Source organism: Gavialis gangeticus, unplaced genomic scaffold, assembly GCF_001723915.1.
Source record: "Gavialis gangeticus isolate Ggan-Ray unplaced genomic scaffold, GavGan_comp1, whole genome shotgun sequence".
In the NCBI taxonomy this organism is placed as follows: domain Eukaryota; kingdom Metazoa; phylum Chordata; order Crocodylia; family Gavialidae; genus Gavialis; species Gavialis gangeticus.
Window position 1 is genome coordinate 54514370 of NW_017729031.1, and position 17573 is coordinate 54531942.

General features: G+C 41.4%; 1 protein-coding gene across 3 annotated transcripts in view; it reads left to right on the forward strand.

The window, feature by feature from the left end:
• The first annotated feature begins 1017 nt into the window (after positions 1-1017).
• The window catches only part of DYNC1I2 (dynein cytoplasmic 1 intermediate chain 2), a 46454-nt gene continuing 29898 nt past the window's right edge, over positions 1018-17573 (forward strand). The window contains exons 1-6 of one of the 3 annotated variants that reach the window (XM_019522870.1): positions 1018-1042; positions 2442-2559; positions 5056-5170; positions 10768-10858; positions 15265-15324; positions 16898-17013. In XM_019522870.1, coding sequence (XP_019378415.1) covers positions 2452-2559; positions 5056-5170; positions 10768-10858; positions 15265-15324; positions 16898-17013 — 490 coding nt within the window. In that variant the 5' untranslated portion in view covers positions 1018-1042; positions 2442-2451. Of the gene's footprint in view, positions 1043-1200; positions 1350-2441; positions 2560-5055; positions 5171-10767; positions 10859-15264; positions 15325-16897; positions 17014-17573 lie in introns of those variants that run through there. The other 2 variants (XM_019522869.1, XM_019522871.1) reach the window with 2 other exon arrangements.

Genomic DNA, 17573 nt, shown 5'->3' on the forward strand with positions numbered 1-17573 from the left:
GTAGAAAAACACTAAAACTGGTTGCCTAGAGAGGCGGTGGAAGCTCCATCCTTAGAGGGTTTCAAAACCTGGCTAGACAAAGCTTTGGCTGGGATTGGATAGTTGGGGGATGGTCCTGCTTTCAGCAGGGGTCGCACTGGATGATCTCCTGAGGTCCCTCCCAACCCAAATTTTCTATTATTCCATGAGATGGGGCGTGTCTATCTATATCTAGATAGGGTGTGTGTGTATATCTATAGATAGAAGTGTGTATCTATCTATATATAGATAGGTGTGTGTCTATATATACGTAAATAGGGGTGTGCATGAATCTTATGTATCTATATGCAGATGGAGGTGTCTCAAGCTATATATAGATAGGGATGTGTGTGTGTAGCTTGTGTATCTCTATATAGGTAGGTGTGTGTACCATATACAGGAGGAGCAGTGTGCGTGGCCCCTGCACAGAAGCTTTCCCCAGCTGCAGCTACTGCACTGCCTCCTCGTTTTCTCTAGGTTACTGCTCCTTTGTCTGCCGCTCCCAGCCTCGTGGCCGACAGCCCGATTCCTTTTCCTGCTCGCACGCCGCTCTCTGCCCGTCTTGTCACAGCGGCGAACAGGAGAGCTCGTGCCATGGACAGATCTGTCCACGGACACGGCTCGGCCTCCTCGACGCAATCCGAAAGTTACGGAGCCTCCCGTCACCTGCTTGCCCTGGCCCTAGCCACCTGTAACAGTCCCCTAGCGCGAGCCAGGGAGGGGCATAGTCTCCCTCCAAGAGGGGCTAGTCACAGCGCCACCGACCGACCCACGCTCCCAACCTGGAGCTCTGCACTTCTAGCTACCCCTCTCCGCACGGACCACGCCCCTGAGAGGTCCCGCCCCGCCCTAACTACACTTCCCAGCATGCCGCACTCGCGAGGGAGCTCCCAGGATGCATTGCTTCGCCGCCCCCCCCGGGCTGCATTGTGCGGCCGGCCGCACTGCCCGCTGGGAGTTGTAGTGCCATCGGTCCGCTCCGTACTCGAGTCAATGACGGCTCTTCGGTCGCATGTTATGTCGTATAGATGCTGCTCCTGAACTCTTTGCCAGCCTCTGGCTCCGAGGAGCGCCATGGGCCCCGCAGGGTTCGCACCCCCTCGTCACTTAATACTTCCGCCTTCTCTCCCCCGCCACCACTTCGCGTTCCCCCTCCTCCTCCCGCACGGTGGATATCTGCGCATGCGCATTGCAACTGGTGAGGTTGATCTGTCCCTCTACACTTGCCGTAGCTCCCGCCCGTCTCTGCCGTCGCCTTTGTGAAAGGGCGAAAGCAGATTCGAGCGGCGCGGCCAGGAGCCGGTTGGAGGGCAGTGAGGCCTCGGTGCCGGGTGAGGACCGCTCGCGGGGAGGGTGGCGGCCACAGTAGTCGGTGTCTGCTCGGGGCGGCCTCTCCGGCGCGGTGTCAGGCGTGGAAGCGTCCCTCCGGGAGTCTTGGCGGCCGCGCCCAAGCGCGGAGCCTGTACGGGCCGTGCGCTGGCCTTTCCCCGCGGCCAGTGTGCGGTGGCCGGGCCGGTCTCTGCCGCTGGCGCTGTTCCGGTGCCCGTGGGCCCGGCCCTGGTGCTGGAGTCTCCCCGCCGAGGCCTCCCTTCCCTGCCTCCGGGGTCGGGCTGCGGTGCCCGCTGCTCTCGGCCTACGCTGGCAGCCCTTACGGAGCAGCTTGCCTGCGGCTCCCGCTTGAAGTTAACCGGGTAGAGTCGCTGCCGCTCCTCCGCCTTCGCTTGCTCGTCACAGTGTTTGGCCGGGCAGGGGTTGGCCCCTGCCTGCGGGCCCCGGCCCAGCCCCGCCCCGCCCTCACAGTTCTTCTGGCCTCCGTTTTAGCATTTTTCCCACAAGTTTCTCTTTGGTATCTGAAGGGGGTGAAGTCTCTGCCGGTCCCGATGCAGCTGTATTGTCACATTTGCAGCAGGACACCTGGTTTCCATGCGTTTTTGACCCTCCCCCCCATTGTCTCTGCCTCTTAAACAAGACTTCAGACACACCCTCAGCAAACTTGAAACAAAGTAGTAAAGAAAAGCGTTTTCAGCGCCTGTGTTTTATGCCCTTCTGGTCTTGCTCTCTCATGGGATGCAGTACCCATTTTGTGGCTTAGTAATAATACTGCCCGTTCAGGTGTGATCCCACACACAACTGTAAGATAGCCAGGTACTGTACAGCTGAAACAGACAAATCTAAACAGCAAAAGCTTTTAACTTTGTGAACATTCTTCTTCCTTGTGTCCTGTGGAGGACCCCTGTGGCAAACTGTTGGTAGAGTGACCTGTTGTGGAATTAGAGGGTGCTTTGTTCTTTTGGTACCTGACAAAATATGCTGACGTCTAAATATGCCGGTGTGATATTGAGTTGCCTCTTTAAGACGTTGCTATACTAACTACTTTGCTGTCTGTTATGATTTGTTTGACTGGTTGCTTCTCTGTTGCTCAGAGTTGCAGCCATGTCTGACAAAAGTGAATTGAAAGCAGAGTTGGAACGCAAGAAACAACGCTTGGCTCAAATCAGGGAGGAGAAAAAGAGAAAAGAGGAAGAAAGAAAGAAAAAAGAAGTAAGAATTGAATTTTTTTTTCTGTATAGATCATACTTCTTGTCTAGATTTAGTCGAGGGCCTAACATCCTGTTTATAATCAGACTATTTCCTTGTTAGTTGCTTGTTTTGAACCTCTAGGTAGTATTACATCCAAACTTAATAGTATTATATTGGTATATGAGAACAGATAAAAAACAAAACGTGTTCTGAATTGACTATGTAAGCAGTCTGCCTGCTATTTATGTGAGAAATTACTTTTAAAAAAAGGGAAATACTTTCTTTTAATAACACAGAAATCAAATAGCGAGGTACTTTCTCCAGGGTAGTTCTCACTATGTCCCTCTATATTGTTACATTGACTCTGTGGTTAGGTTACCACATGCTGCCAACGTAATAGTGTCACCTTTAATTTTCATCCTGAATTGTTCAGTCAGCGCAACAATCAGAGCACATCTTCTACATGTTAGACTCAATCAGTAGTTGGCAAAGAAGTCCTGGAAATTGTTGAAGTGTATGGTCAGTGTTGATACTTTGCAGGTTTCTGCTGAGAGCTGCCTCTGTGCATTGGCTCCAAATCAGCAAAGCTCTTGAGCATGGGACTTAAGTGTATGCTTAAAGCTAAGTGATTTACTTAATCAGGGCCCTTGTTCTTGTCTTTTCCATGCTTGGGTTGTGAGCTGGCAGGAATCTCAAATTAGCATGTGGCTGAGCACTGGGCAACTGCCAGCAGAATGATTCAGACATTAGAGAAGAGAGATCTCAATATATGATCTATATCCCAGGGATCTTAGAGCAATGTATTGTCTCTCTACTTTCTGAGAATCATGTGTGATGTACTAGGTACACCTTTAGGAGTGATGAAGTTTGGGAATATCTTGATTGAAGAATAATTGTATAATTAAGAGCATTGCATATATACATATCGGGGTAGGAAAAATCTTTAACCAGTGTATGCATAGGAAGAGAATAAGATGACCTAAGTTTTTTTTTTTCTAGTTACTTTAAGGATTTCTATTTCATGATTAACCACTCACCAGAAAAGTGGTATTGATAGAGTCCCAATGATTGTCTTCTATGAGTTACTTGAATTTACTATCGAGTATGAACACCTTGAATTATTATTTCTTTAAATCTGAGATATGAATCTTACAATAGATTGGTATAAACTTAGGGTAGTGCTAAAGGTTCTCATTGTCACAAGAAAATTACTAATTTTTAGACTCCTCCCCCCCCCATGCTCCAGTGACTTGCTTGAGGATAACTAATTGGATTTTGGCTTCAAATGATGATAGAGGCTGAATATGATTTAATCCTGCATTTCACTGTGGTCCAAACATTCACCTTTTGGTTAGGATAAAGCATTTAGATATTTGTTTCTTTTTTTGTTGGAATTTAGTTTAGTTTAAAAAAAATTAAAATGAACCTAAACATCCTATTGTACAAATTTGGAATGAAGAGGTAGGTAGGTGATCATGCAGTTTTTTGCATTCTTACCTTTCCTTCATTTCATAAATCCTCTCTATCTGCAATAAATTTTATTTGTAAATGCCATCCACATATACCCGCTAGAAAGAACGGAAGCTCTATATTCAGGCCTTTGGACACGCATACAGTATGTTCTTCTAATCTGCTAAGCTTTTAAATTTATACCAGACGTGGCAGGGTACCCTGTTGGAACCTGTCCAAAGTACAGTCTGTTGTCTTGCCATTCAGATTTGTATTATCTTTCTTTAGAACATTTACTGTCATTTTAGGATTCTCTGAATCCTATGGCGACATCCTAGCTTTAAAGCAAAACCTTGGCTTTGCAAAAAAAACAAAACAAAAACGATAATTCTTGGAGAGGAGTCCTTATGACTTGAGTCACTATCCAGCCACACCTGCATTTTAAAATGGTAAACTTTGTTCTTGTATACTACATCCTCTCAAGGTCTTATGAAGTGGTGATAGTTTAAACAGCTTGTAAAAGTAGTTGTAGCATCTTTTATCTGCATAGTGCAGACTTATTTGAGGGTACAACTACATTTCTAAATTCATTAGAGTTTTTACAGATCATCATGCCATTGCATTTTCTCTGTAGAAAGAATTGCCAGAAACACTAAATTAGACCATCTCAAGTTACCTCCTGATCTATAAGCATTAGGAGTGGCAGGTAGGCATATTGACTTGTCAAATATTGTCAGTTGACTACATGTTTTTCTGACCAGTCAAAGATTATAGCAATTTTACACAAAACCTACATTTTTTATAGTTTAATTGATGTAAATACTCCTTTAAAAATTTTTCGACACACTTAATGGAAAATTTGGACTTTTTTGTGTATTATTTAGACCTATTGGCTAATTTTTTCAATATTTGACCAGTTAATTGACTGAACTGTATTTAACTGGTCAAATACCCAACCCTAATAAGCACAGAAAAATGCTTTAAGTATGTTTTTACAAGAAAGTTTTTAATGCCCAGTCTAGGTTCTGTAATACCAGTTGAGTCATTGTTCTTGAAATTTTTTTTAAGACTGACCAGAAAAAAGAAGTTCTTCCTGTACAAGAAGAATCTGACCTTGAGAAGAAGAGAAGAGAAGCTGAAGCATTGCTTCAAAGCATGGGGCTAACACCAGAGTCTCCTATAGGTAAGAATATTAGTATCAGAATATTTGACAAATGTCCTGCCATTCATATTCTGTTTTTAGGAATGTGACATTTGCATACACTGCATGACAGTTATATGGCTGACAGTTTTGGCATTCATGTCTTCTTTGTTTGTCTTACCATTATTTGTCCTGCAAAGTTTGCCATGACATATTGTCTCATGACGTCATGTCTCAGTACACACAATTTAAACATTTGACTTCTTTTTTTGTTACACAGTACTACTAGTAAAATGTTGAACTCTATCTGCCCAGTACTTTAAAAAAAAAAAAGAGAGAGACACATAAATTAAAAATAACTGATGTGGATTTTAAAATTGAAGGCTACATATCCAGTGTAAGTGTCCTTTAGAGTACGAACATAAGCAGACAACATGGAAGTTGTTTTGTTCTGCATTAAATAACATGCTTTTTGTTCTTCCTGTTTCCCCCCAAAGAGATTCAGTCTTACGTTTTTTCATTTTCTGTCTCGGGCTACATCTTAGCTAATTCCCCTCATCGCCACACTTTAAAAAAAATACAGTAAAATCCGTGTTAAATGGGATTTTACTAACCGGAAAACTGTACTAACTGGAATTTCCAGCTTGGGGCAGGGAGAGAAGGCTCGCACGCTTGATCACGTCATGTTGAGTTGCTGTATTTCATGGTGTATAGGTCGACGTGTTGTATAAGTCAGCCCCATTTTTCTGATCCAAAAGTTAGGAATTTTGTAGATCTGGTATATAAGTTGACCTATCTTTGCATCAAAAATATGATGTCAACTGATACCAGCCCCTGTGCACTCTCACTGTGGTCTGGGCACCTGAGGGTGGACACGTGCTGCAGTGCTGCTCGCAGGCGACAGAGCAGGGCTTGGTGCTTAGCTAGTGTGGCCGTGTCACCTGCAAGCGGCACAGCCTGGGCTGTATCAGCTGGGCGCTGAGCCCAGCACCACTCTCAGGGCATGGGGCCATGCCAGCTGAGCACCCAACCTGGCACTGTCTGCTGTGAGTGGCACTGCTGAGCCCAATCCAGTCCCCTGCAAGCAGGGTTGGGCTCAGCTGGCACAGCCAGGCTCAGGACTCAGCAACGCTGCTCACAGCAGACAGGGCTGGGCTTGGTGCTTGGCTGGCGTGGCCCAGGCAGCACCACTCACAGGGGATGGGGCTGTGCCAGCTGAGCACTGAGCCCAGCCCTGTCCCCATCCCTGTCCCTTGCAAGTGGTGCTGGGCTCAGCACTTGGCTGATGCGCTCTCATCCCTTGTGAGCGGCGCTGCCTGGCCTGGGCCAGTCAGGCACTGAGCCCGGCCATAGCAGCTGAGCAGCAAGCCTGGTGCGCTGCTCGCAGGGGATGGGGCTGAACTCAGTGCTTAGCAGCACTGCTCACAGTAGACAGGGCTGGGCTCAGCACCATCCCCTGCAAGTGGTGCTGCCTGGGCTGTGCTAACCACCAGCCACGCACCAAGCTGAGTGCCACGCACAGGAAGACGGGGCTGGGCTGGGCACAGCACTCAGCAGCACCGCTTACAGCAGATAGGGTTTGCCACAATCTGGGCTTGCTGCTCTCCAAGCTCCTGACTGCATTCCTGTAAATCTGATGTCAGATTGGTGTTGGCCTATATGGCTGGTTAATAATTTGCTATCAGTATTGGCCAAGAAAACCTTTATTGGTGTGCCCCTAGTTCTTTTAAAGAAAAATGTGTACTGGGTAATTTCTGAGGCAAGAATTGATCTAATCTTTCTGTTCACATCCAAGGGGAAGTGGAGTTCTTATGCCAGATACTTTTTTTTAATAGCATGGGATTCTCCAAACCTGTGTTTGACATTCCATTTAATTCTGATATAAAAGATATAATTTACTTGGGGAAAATCCATTACAACTTTACGTTCTAACAGTCCAGGTTTAGGCATCCTTATTTGCTTACTGTCCTGTATCATCCTATTAATAGGGAGATTTCTTAAAAATAACTTGCTCCACAAGGGGGCATTGCAGTATCACATTCAACTTGGGAACAGCTTTAGAAAAAGCAGCTCCTTGTGCCACTTTTAAGGATTCCTTGCACCAGTCTGTTTATGAGGATTCCTTGCACTCAGTCTCCTCTGAGCTACAGTTTTCAATAGCTCACTTATAAATTAGGAGGATCATGTTTTATTCTAGGTTCAAAAACCTTTCATCATGCTGAGGAAGTTTCAGCAATTGATGTGTGCTCTTCCTGGATGGAATGAAAAGTAAAGAAGCCAGAGGGTGGGCTGGAATGCATACAAGATAGGCAGTCAGTGAAGATGTATATTGTGGAGTCAATGGGTGAAAGACAGGCTAGGTGTGGGGGCGGGTAGGGGGATGAATAGTGGAGAGGTGCCTGGGGAGTCAGCTGTCAGGCAGGTTATAATGTGTCATAAATCCAATGTCTATATTTAGTCCATGATTTTTAGCATCCAGGAGGTTGATGAAGTGGAGTTCATAGGCTCATCTCTGGGAAGTGTTTTGTAAGCTTCCTTTGAATATTAGAACTAAGAGGTTGGAGAGAGAGAGTGGTTTTCTAGCAAGAAATGTGCCCCTACAGGTAATTGGGTATTCTTGTCTTTGATAGATTTCCAGTGTGCATTCATTCTGGTGCGTAGTTGTTGTTTGGTGTCTCCTACATATTTTTCATCAGGGCATTTGGTGCATTGGATGAGATATATTACATCTCTGGAGGTGCAGCTGTAAGATCCTGGAATGCTGATGACTCTGTTGTGGGGTGTAGTAATTGTGGGGGTGGTGGAGATGTGTTGGCAGGTTTTGCATTTCTTTTCATGGCATGGTCTGGATGCATTTGGTGTGTTCTGGGCCTGAGGAAGTTTGCAGAAATATGAATAATTTATCTTAAATTCTGATTCAAATCTGGGGATGAGCAGCATTTCTAAAATGTTGAGAGAGATGTTTCTTGAAGGTAAAAGCCATGATGAATTAACTTGTTGGTCATCAGTTTTGAAAAGTACCTTCCTATTTCATTAAACAAAGGCAGTGTTTTGTTCCCTGCCAGTGTTAAAGCATAACCCCAGCTCCTCTGCCCACTTCTTTTGCCACTATTAGTTACTGATTATAAAGTTCCAAGATGAGATTGAGGCGCAAAAAGGGACTCTATTGCACCTGTCTAAAAAGAAGTTGCTCTTAAACTAAGGATAGTTGAACCTGATTTACCTTTTTAGACTGGATGAAGTGAAGCCACTTCTAAATGAAGCATGTTGTGCTTACATAGAATTAGATCTGGATTTTTCCATAACTCCTGATGTCTTAAGATGGGGGGGGGCATAGAGCAGCTGCGTGGTTTGACTTCAGTCTTTGCACCAATCTTTGCTGTGCCTCTTTAAAAAATAAAATAAAAAATTGGTTCAGGTAAAGTTTAGTTAATTAACCCTTATCTGTAAAGGAAAAAAATCATTAAATTTTTTTGCAGCTTTCTATTCGGAAAAGGATTCCTAAAAATGGAAAAGTATCTTTGCTCTGCTGTAAGCTATTGGATCAAAATCTGACCTAGCTTGCATTCCATGTATAATACCAGTGTCTTTACTGGGCGTGTGCAGGCTGCAAATCGGGGCACAATTCAGCCCAGAAAATCATTTGAAGGATAGATTCCATTCTTTGATTGCTTTGGGAATAGTTATGTTGTAGTTAGGCTTATTATTATTGCCCCTATCTTTGACTTTGTGCTCCCTTTCATGAGCCTGTGAAATGGTAAACAATAAACAGTTGTTTCAAAGACTGAAAGAAATTCTGGAAAGCTAGCGGGGAGGGGGGGTGTGTGGAATATGCATACTGTTTAAATAGTTATATAAGAGTATTTATAATTTTGTGGTATCTAGTTCATTTTGGTTTTTCACATATTGGTTAGCCTTCAATAACTTGATGTAGTACAGTGCAAATCACAGCAGCCAGACCATCAATTTATTTCTCACTTGGCATCTGAAAACAGAGCTAACTCAGTTACTTAATTTAAAAGAAAATTTTAGTTTGCTTTATTAAAACTTTCTTCCTGCATGTTTTATTTTAGTCTTTTCCTTAGTTGATCAGTGGGCAGTAGTACAATCATACAAGATTATACTATAGGGTTTTTGGCAGTCACAGTATAGATTAGCCAGCAGATGGCAGTGATGACTCAATAAAAATACACCTGTTCAGCAAGTATAACTAGTTGGAAAATTTCTTGACTGAATGGTTTTTCTGGGAAAATACAAGTTTCTAAACATAGGAACCCAACATGCAAATATATTGGTTTTAATGAAGGCTTTGGGAAGGATTCTCAGATTCTGGATGGAACTTTTAACTGGGACTGGGGCGGGGAGAGGGAGAGCGCTCAGAATTGCCAATAACTTTGTAGGTGAGGGCAGCTTCCTGGGATGTGGGAGATGAAGGCTCAAGACTCTGCTCCGCCCCTTTTGGAGCACAGACTTCAATGTAGATCTCCCATATCCTAGGTAAGTACACTAGGCTGTTCTGGAGGTATGTCCATTTGTGTTTTTTCTCTCTTCTACCCCTCTCTCCAGTAATCTTGGTATGTTTATCCTATGCCATGTTGATATGAAATCATTCTGAATTTTTTAAATTTTACAGAATGTTTTCTGGTTAGTTTTAGAAACAAGTAATATAAAGTAGCAACTGACAGTAACATATTCTTCAATTATTTAAGAGGAATAAACACTTTCCAGCAAAAGAGAGAATTCTTATGTGGATATATTTTGCATGCGACTGAAAAAGACCTGTAAAGAACTTTGAAGCACTAATAGACTGTTAAAGAGTAAAGATGAGTTTGGTTCTTACAAGTATAGATTTCTAGGTTGAAGAAGAAAGACAAAAATACAGTTTTGTATGGTATTTAAGTTGCATCATATCATTCTTAATTATGCATCAGTTCCAAAAGCATGTTGTTAAATTCAGTTTTCAGTCTTCACCCAAAATGCTTCATGTAAACTGACTTCTTGGGATATGTTTTCAATATAATAATATTCAAATTAATAAAACCATATTAGCTCCAGAATACCAAATTTTGAAGGAAAAAGATTGATTTGCATTGTCTCACAACAAAGACGTAGATTAGAACATTATATAGCAAAACATATTTTCATAATTGTGATTTTGACGCAAAGGCAAATTGAGTAGAATTTAAACTATGTTCAATCAACTGTTCAATTTATGAAAATAATTCTTAGTGCTAAGGTAATACAATCTTTGATCTCATTTCAAATGAACAAATTATAGGTGGGGGAAACTATCCTTTGAAGTTAGTGCCAGCATTCAGTAAAAGATCAGTTTTCTAAAAAATAAAAATAAAAGTGTTTTTTCTTTTTCTTTTTTTTTCTTCTCCCCCCCTCCCCCTCTCTCCTTAATATAAGCCCCTGTTGCATTAAATGCCAAAGAATTGCATGAGTCTCCAGCATGGAATGTTAACATTGTCTTTTCCCCTCTCTTTCTGCTGTTCATTTTCATCCATGTATATTTTGTTTGCCATCACTTTTTTTTTTTTTTTTAAATACTTCATGTTAAATTAATTTGGAAACATCCTAAGCTGTGCAACCTCTACGAGTAGTAACAGCGGATACCTGTCTATTTCACTATCTAGTCCCTCCTCCTATGTCTCCATCTTCCAAATCCGTGAGTACTCCAAGTGAGGCTGGAAGCCAAGACTCTGGTGACGGTGCTGTTGGATCCAGGTATGATTACTTTAATACGCTATTGTTTAAAATATCTCTGGGAACATTTGTAACTTGAATACAGCTAAAAATTGATGAATGTCTGTGTTACTCAAATTAAGATAAAACACTTGAAATGCGGACTGCTTAATAACTGAAAATATTATTCTGGAAAACTTATTTTATCCTCAAATTCAGGTGACTTATCCTGAAATGGATTTTGTTTTAAACACTTAATGCCATAAGTAAATGTTAAAATAAGTGTGAATTACTTTTAACTACAGCCATATGTCTTATGGAATAGTAGTTCAGAGTGACTTACAGACTGGCTGAAAGAAAACTTTGCCTGAAAGAGGTCTTCTCCCTTCTTGTAATAAGAACTTGGCATGTAGTGGGTAAATTCTCCTTTTAATATTTGCTGAAAAAATCCATCTTGAGAGACTCATTCCCTGAACTTTTACAGCAAAGGTGGGCAACTATTTTTGCCAGAGGGCCACTTAGAGAATTTTGGTGAGCTGTTGTAGGCTGGGTCAGCACCCCTTTTCCCCTCCTCACAACAGCTCACCAAAACGCCTTAAGTGGCCATCTGGCCCAAATAATTGCCCACCCCTGGGTAAAAGGAACCTAACTTTTGTTTCCCCCTTCTCTCTGCACCCTTTCCCCTGCCCCAAGTTGCATGCGGCCAGGTTGGGCCAGTGCCACACTGTTCCTGTGTGCCACCTCAGGTCATGTGAGCACAACTGATGTGGCTCCTGCCCAACCTGGCTGTGTGCCAGGGACTTGGGGCAGAGGAGGGGGTGCAGGGATAAGGTGGGCAACACAGTGCACCCAGATAACCCATGGATCCTGGCTCCCTTCTCCCTGCACCCCCCGCCCTACCCTGAGTGCCAGCATGCAGCCAGGTTGGGCAGGAGCCACCCCAGCTGTGTCCACAGGGCCTGAGGCATGGCACTGACCCAGCCTGTCCAGGGACATGGGGTTGGGCAAAGGTGCCAGGGAGAAGGGGGCCAGGAGCTGCGGGTTATCTGGGCCCAGCTAAGCCAGTGCCGCACTGTGTTCCCCCACTTCTCCGTGAGCCCCCAGCATGCAGCTGGGCTGAGCCAGTGCCGTGCGGTGTTCCCATGCACCACTTTGAGCCACATGGGTGCAGCTGGTGTGGCTCCTGCCTAATCCTGCCATGTGCCAGAGATTTGGGGTCAGGTAGGTGCCACTCCAGCTGCGCCCACATGGTGCCATGGCCTGACAGAGTGTGGCACTCTTCCTTCTGTACCATTTCCCCTGCCAGTGAGGAGAACCTTACCTGAGCTTTGACTCACTGAGGGCCGGGTTGTCTGGTTTGCAAACAGCCACATGGTCAGAGCTGCATGCAGACAACCTCACTGGGCAGAAGCCTGGCCAGGAGCTCAGTGCTCCCTCCATGCCTTGGGGTGTATGCTGGGGAGGGCTGGCTGGGCTGGGGAGGGGAGTGGCTGCTGCTGCTGCTGCAGCCAGCTATGGCATGGGTAAGGGAGAAGGGTGAGTGGAACTGAAAGCCAGGGCAGCTATGGGCTGGATACAGTTCTCCTTCAGAAGAGCAGCTGCGGCCTGGATAGAATCATTTGGCAAGCCGGATCTGGCTCTCAGTCCATATTTTGCCCACCTATGTTCTACAGCTACAAGTACCATGCACAATAGGCTTCAGCAGCTTATAAGGCATGGAAATAGAGCATTTTCTCTATCTTCCAGATGGCATAGCTGAGGGCTAGATAAATGATTTAACTAATATCATATAGTAAGTCAGTGTTTGAGCAGGTAATAAAACTTGGCCCACAATAGGGGAATTGGAAGAACTATCTCTGATTGTATATAAAATACGTACTCTTGGTGGGATAGCTGGCATTCAAAAACTCTTGAAGAAGGATTTTCAGAATTCAGAAATAATTTAATTGGTCACTGCTAGAAAGTTATATTTCAGAGGTCTGAATATATATTAATACATGTCAGTATCTGGAGGATATGGATATCTGAATTGTTTTGATGATGGGCTGAAAATGCATCCTTTTGACTTCAGCATGCTGCTGCATTTCTAAATTAAACTGTCCACAAGTTTAGTTCTTATGCTGCAACTGTCTTCTAGTTGGTTTAGCTTCTCATCTAGGCTGAGTCTCATACCTACTTAATAGGTAATAGGCTGGTTTCAGGCCTAAGCTCTGCTGCTGTTTTTAATTTGCCTAGGTTTTTCTTTTGTCCTTGTCATTGTTGAAAAAATGACTTTCTTGTTTTATTGGAGTTTGTCTATCTTTCTTTCCCTTTACTGTGTTTCTCACAAATGGTCAGAATAAAAATTCAGTGCTGTAGCGATCAGTTGGAGGGTCAGATATTAAGTGCATTTGTATATGTATTAATGCTGGGAATATTTAGTTAATATTTATGAAGTGCTCTTAAGAGGCTTGTGAAGTATTTGCCTGGAGTCCACAAAAGCTTAATCAAATATGGAAAAGTAGGGACTGCTGTTTGTTGAAGCAGATGGATAATGCATGCTTTAAGACATGTTACGTACTTGGAGAGCAAAAAGAGCAGTATATTATGTCATTGTGGTCACAAAGAAAGGGCTGAACTATAACCTCAAAATGCCATGTTGGTTTCAAAAGAACATCTCTGAGAGAAACAAGTCACCAGATGGTGCAAGGCTTGAGATGTCATGGTGATCATAAAAAGTATAAACTTAATGAAAAAACTGCATAAAGAGTGACAGGAATGAGTTGAAAAAAGTCTGCTTTATGTGTGCTCATAAGACTCTTACAGTGTGATTAAAATATGCTCAAACAACTTTGAAATGTGAAAGGGTTTTTCAACAATTTATTTGCTTTAATAACCCAGTACATCTTTTTAAAATTCAGATCGCATGGTTTATATGTAAGGGGACAGGGGGGAAGAAACTTGCAGTCTCATTTTTACTACTTTGCAAAAAGATTTTCTAAAGATGTTGGTAAGCTATTTTACCACAGTAGAAATGCGGCATGTGAAAGATTATATAAGTAAGAAATCCTTCATTGTCAGGAAAAGAAGGTAGGATTTTTAATGTGAAAGCACCTAAAAGGATTTCTCCCTTATGGAAGGGAGAATATATTTAAGATTTTGAACTGTTGGATTAAAGTCACTAAATTTGATTCCCAATTGAAATTGTTGATAGAAGGAAATGGTTCCCGAATTGATTTAAAATGGTTTATTTTTGACGCGTGTAAGAAACCCTCCGGTTGCAAGAAATAAATAGGAAAACTGTCTAAAGTCTTGGGTATTGAAAACTTGCTAGGACTGACTCATGCTTTACACTTCCGATAAATGAACAACTTTCAAGTGGCACTTGCCCCAAGAAACTATTTTCAGTGCCTTGTACATAAACTGTTGGAAGCCACTTTGTATCTTTAGGAACAGTAACATGGGAACAACTTAATTTTCCTGAAACAGTGGGGAGAAAACTTTTATTGACCTAGTATATTAAAATATTGCATACTATTTTTCAACTTGCTTTACTAAACAAATGAAATTCTTACAAAGTATGGTGGGATATAAAACTTACTAAAATCAGCAGATGTTCTCTTATTTTATGTATGTACGTTTGAAACTAATGTGTTATATACAAGTAGGCAGCAACACTGGATGAAGCAAATTCTTTTCCAGACAAAACTAAAATATGAAGTAGAATGTGTCTTAAAGTGTGTATTAGATCTTATAGATCACTTATATTTTAATATGCTTAATATTTTGAAAGATCATGCTAGTATAGAGTTTGCTATTTTGTGAGATCTGAATATTTTAAATTGTGTTGGTTTTAAATCGGATGACATTTATAAGCCCAAGGCAGTGCTTAACCCATAATTACAGCAATGTCAAATCTTGGAAACTTTAGCAGTTCTTTATCCCAGTGGAAATGCATTTTGCTTCTCTACCAAAAGGTTTATGGGTTGACTCATTTCCTTTACCAATATGACAATTTCCTCCACATATTTAATGCTTTGGGCAAGTTTGCAATATGTTAACAAATCTGCCTTCGTATGACATAACCAAATCTGTATAGCCTTAAAATCGAGTTTAAAGTATGATTCTTCTTAGCTGTTTTGAAATAGATGTTTGCTTTCATTCATTATCTACTTGTGTCTGCTATTTTGCAATTCTTTAACTTACCAACTCTGAAAGAATTGAATGCGTCTCTAATTGCTCTGAATTGTCTGTTTGTGTTTTAACTATTTTATAGTTATGCCACATATTATAGCATTGAATGTTTGCTGAATTTCCACTAACTGACATTGCATTATTTTGTTTCTTAAACAATAAAAAATAACTATAAACTTACAATAGCTTTAACATTTCATAGTATGTATTTGCTTTACTAATCTCTGGCCTTTTTTGCTAATGCTACATGGTTGTTCTTCAACCTGTGGTGTCAGGACGCTGCATTGGGATACTGATCCATCAGTTCTTCAGCTTCACTCTGATTCCGATCTGGGGTATTGCATAGATTTTATTATTCCCTCTTTTATGTATTTATAAATATACATTTAATATAAGAGCTCAATTTTGGGCTTTAACTTTTAAATTACTCTTAGAAGAATGCTAGTTTGGGAAGTAATTGAAGTCCCTGATCTTAGTGCAGTTGGTTCACAGTGGTCAGTTTTGATCTTACTGAAGTTGTAAGTGATCACTTTCCCCACCCCCAGTAATATTGTTTTTGTCTACTCTATTTTTTTTTATCTAAAGACTCTTTTGGCAAGGCAAACTGCTTAAATAATTATATTGAAAGAAAGTAGCTCTATATAACTATATTCAAAGATGGGCAAATACATAGTGATGGCCGCAAGTTGTAAACAATAGTTAATGAAAAAAATACCATCCTCAAAGGCTTGCATACTTATAAAATAGATTTTACTTATAGGGATATAGACTGCATTAGTCACTGAGAACTGGAGTTCACCCTAATCAAGGGGGGTAGCATTGGACTCCTTTAGCTCATGGCACAAACTCAAGGGTTGAGAATTTCAAAGGTAAGCCTGTAGGCATAACTTGCTTTCTGGCGGTAAAGATTATAGATCAGTATTAACTGAGTAAGACCCACTGACTGTTCCAGCATTGGGATCCTGTTCGCAAAATATTTTTATGGAAAAAAAAAGAAGATTGGTTACATTCTTCCCCTGATCCTCTTTTAGTTCAATATGAACCTGCCCTTTAGTGCCTGATGTGTGGCTGAACTGTAAGAGAGTATAACCTTATTGTAATAAACCCTATTTATAGTAAACCCCTGCTTTTAACCATCCCAGTAGCAGGAATGGGATTTTTTTGTTTGTGTTTTATGATGACGCAGCAAGTTGACCAACTCTTTAACAGCAAACACCCTCTTTTAGTGTAGTTTTTCTACTGATTTCATGGGGGTGCATTATGACAAGGTTGTACTGTACTACATATGTATGTCTCTGTGTGCGTTATGTCTTAGTTTGACCAAAATTGTCCTTTCTAAATAAAATGTTGTTTAAAAATAGAAAACAAAGCATTAAGTTCTGGAATATTATTTAGAAATAATGTATTGTAACTGAAAGTTCTGAATATTCACAGTTACAAATAAGTAGGTCTGGGATAGGTAATGGGGGTGGACTGTATAGTTGCATAGGCTGAGCAATACTTGTTAATTTCAGAGTAGTTGAACATTTTTCATATTGGAAAAATTGGAACTCTGATGCTGCATTTAACTTGTGAGTGGGGTCATCCCAGTGAAATCACTGATGTTACACCATTATTAAGGCTTGAAAGATTGGCATTTTATCCAGCAGAGAGAAATCATGTGTACACCAAGACTGAGCGGGCCTTTCTACAAATATCTGTCTTTTTCTTTTTCTCCCGGTCTTGTGTGTACAAGTAGCCACCTTTCTAAAACTAAAGATAGTATAATATTCAATTTGCATGAAAGTTTTCAGATGTTAATGTTCACTTCATTAGGTTTATTTTGGGTATAATGTAAGGTGTGATGGCTTGTATGAAACTCTTTAAATTACTTGTGATTATGTTCTGATATTTTTCTTTTTTGTTTAGACGTGGACCTGTTAAACTGGGAATGGCAAAAATTACACAAGTAGATTTTCCTCCTCGAGAAATTGTTACATATACAAAGGAGACTCAAACACCTGTTATGACTCAACCTAAGGAAGGTGAATGCCAACTTACTACTTTATATGATTTTTTTTCTGGTTATAAAAGTATATATGAAAACTGTTTTAAAAGCAGAGATGGAGCCCAATCACTTCTAGCTGATGGTTTTTAAGTTTTAAAAAGGTAATAGAAGATATTTTGGTTTGATTTGTAGAAGAATTGATTTCTTTAATTTGTGTTGAGTTCATAGACCTCTTGCCTACTGCATACTGTCTTAGTTTCTGTTATTAACAGTACTTATTTTCGGCTCCCCAATAAACAGCTGTGTCATTTTCTTCTTTAGAAAAAGCACCTTAATATATGTGTAGACATGCCCACTAATGTGCATTAAACTCATTACCTCTAATGTCGGGGAGGTACTAAAGAAATGCACATTAGGCTGCCTTAATGTGCAGTAATGAATGTGCACAGTTTTTAAGTGGCAATTGATGTGCAGTAGCCTATTTTACTGTGTGTTAGCCTAATCGCACATTTTTTTACATGATGCTTTAATGCACAGAAAAATAAGTTGCTGCACATTAAAGCACACGTGTAGATGTGCCTTGTGTTGCTTAAACAG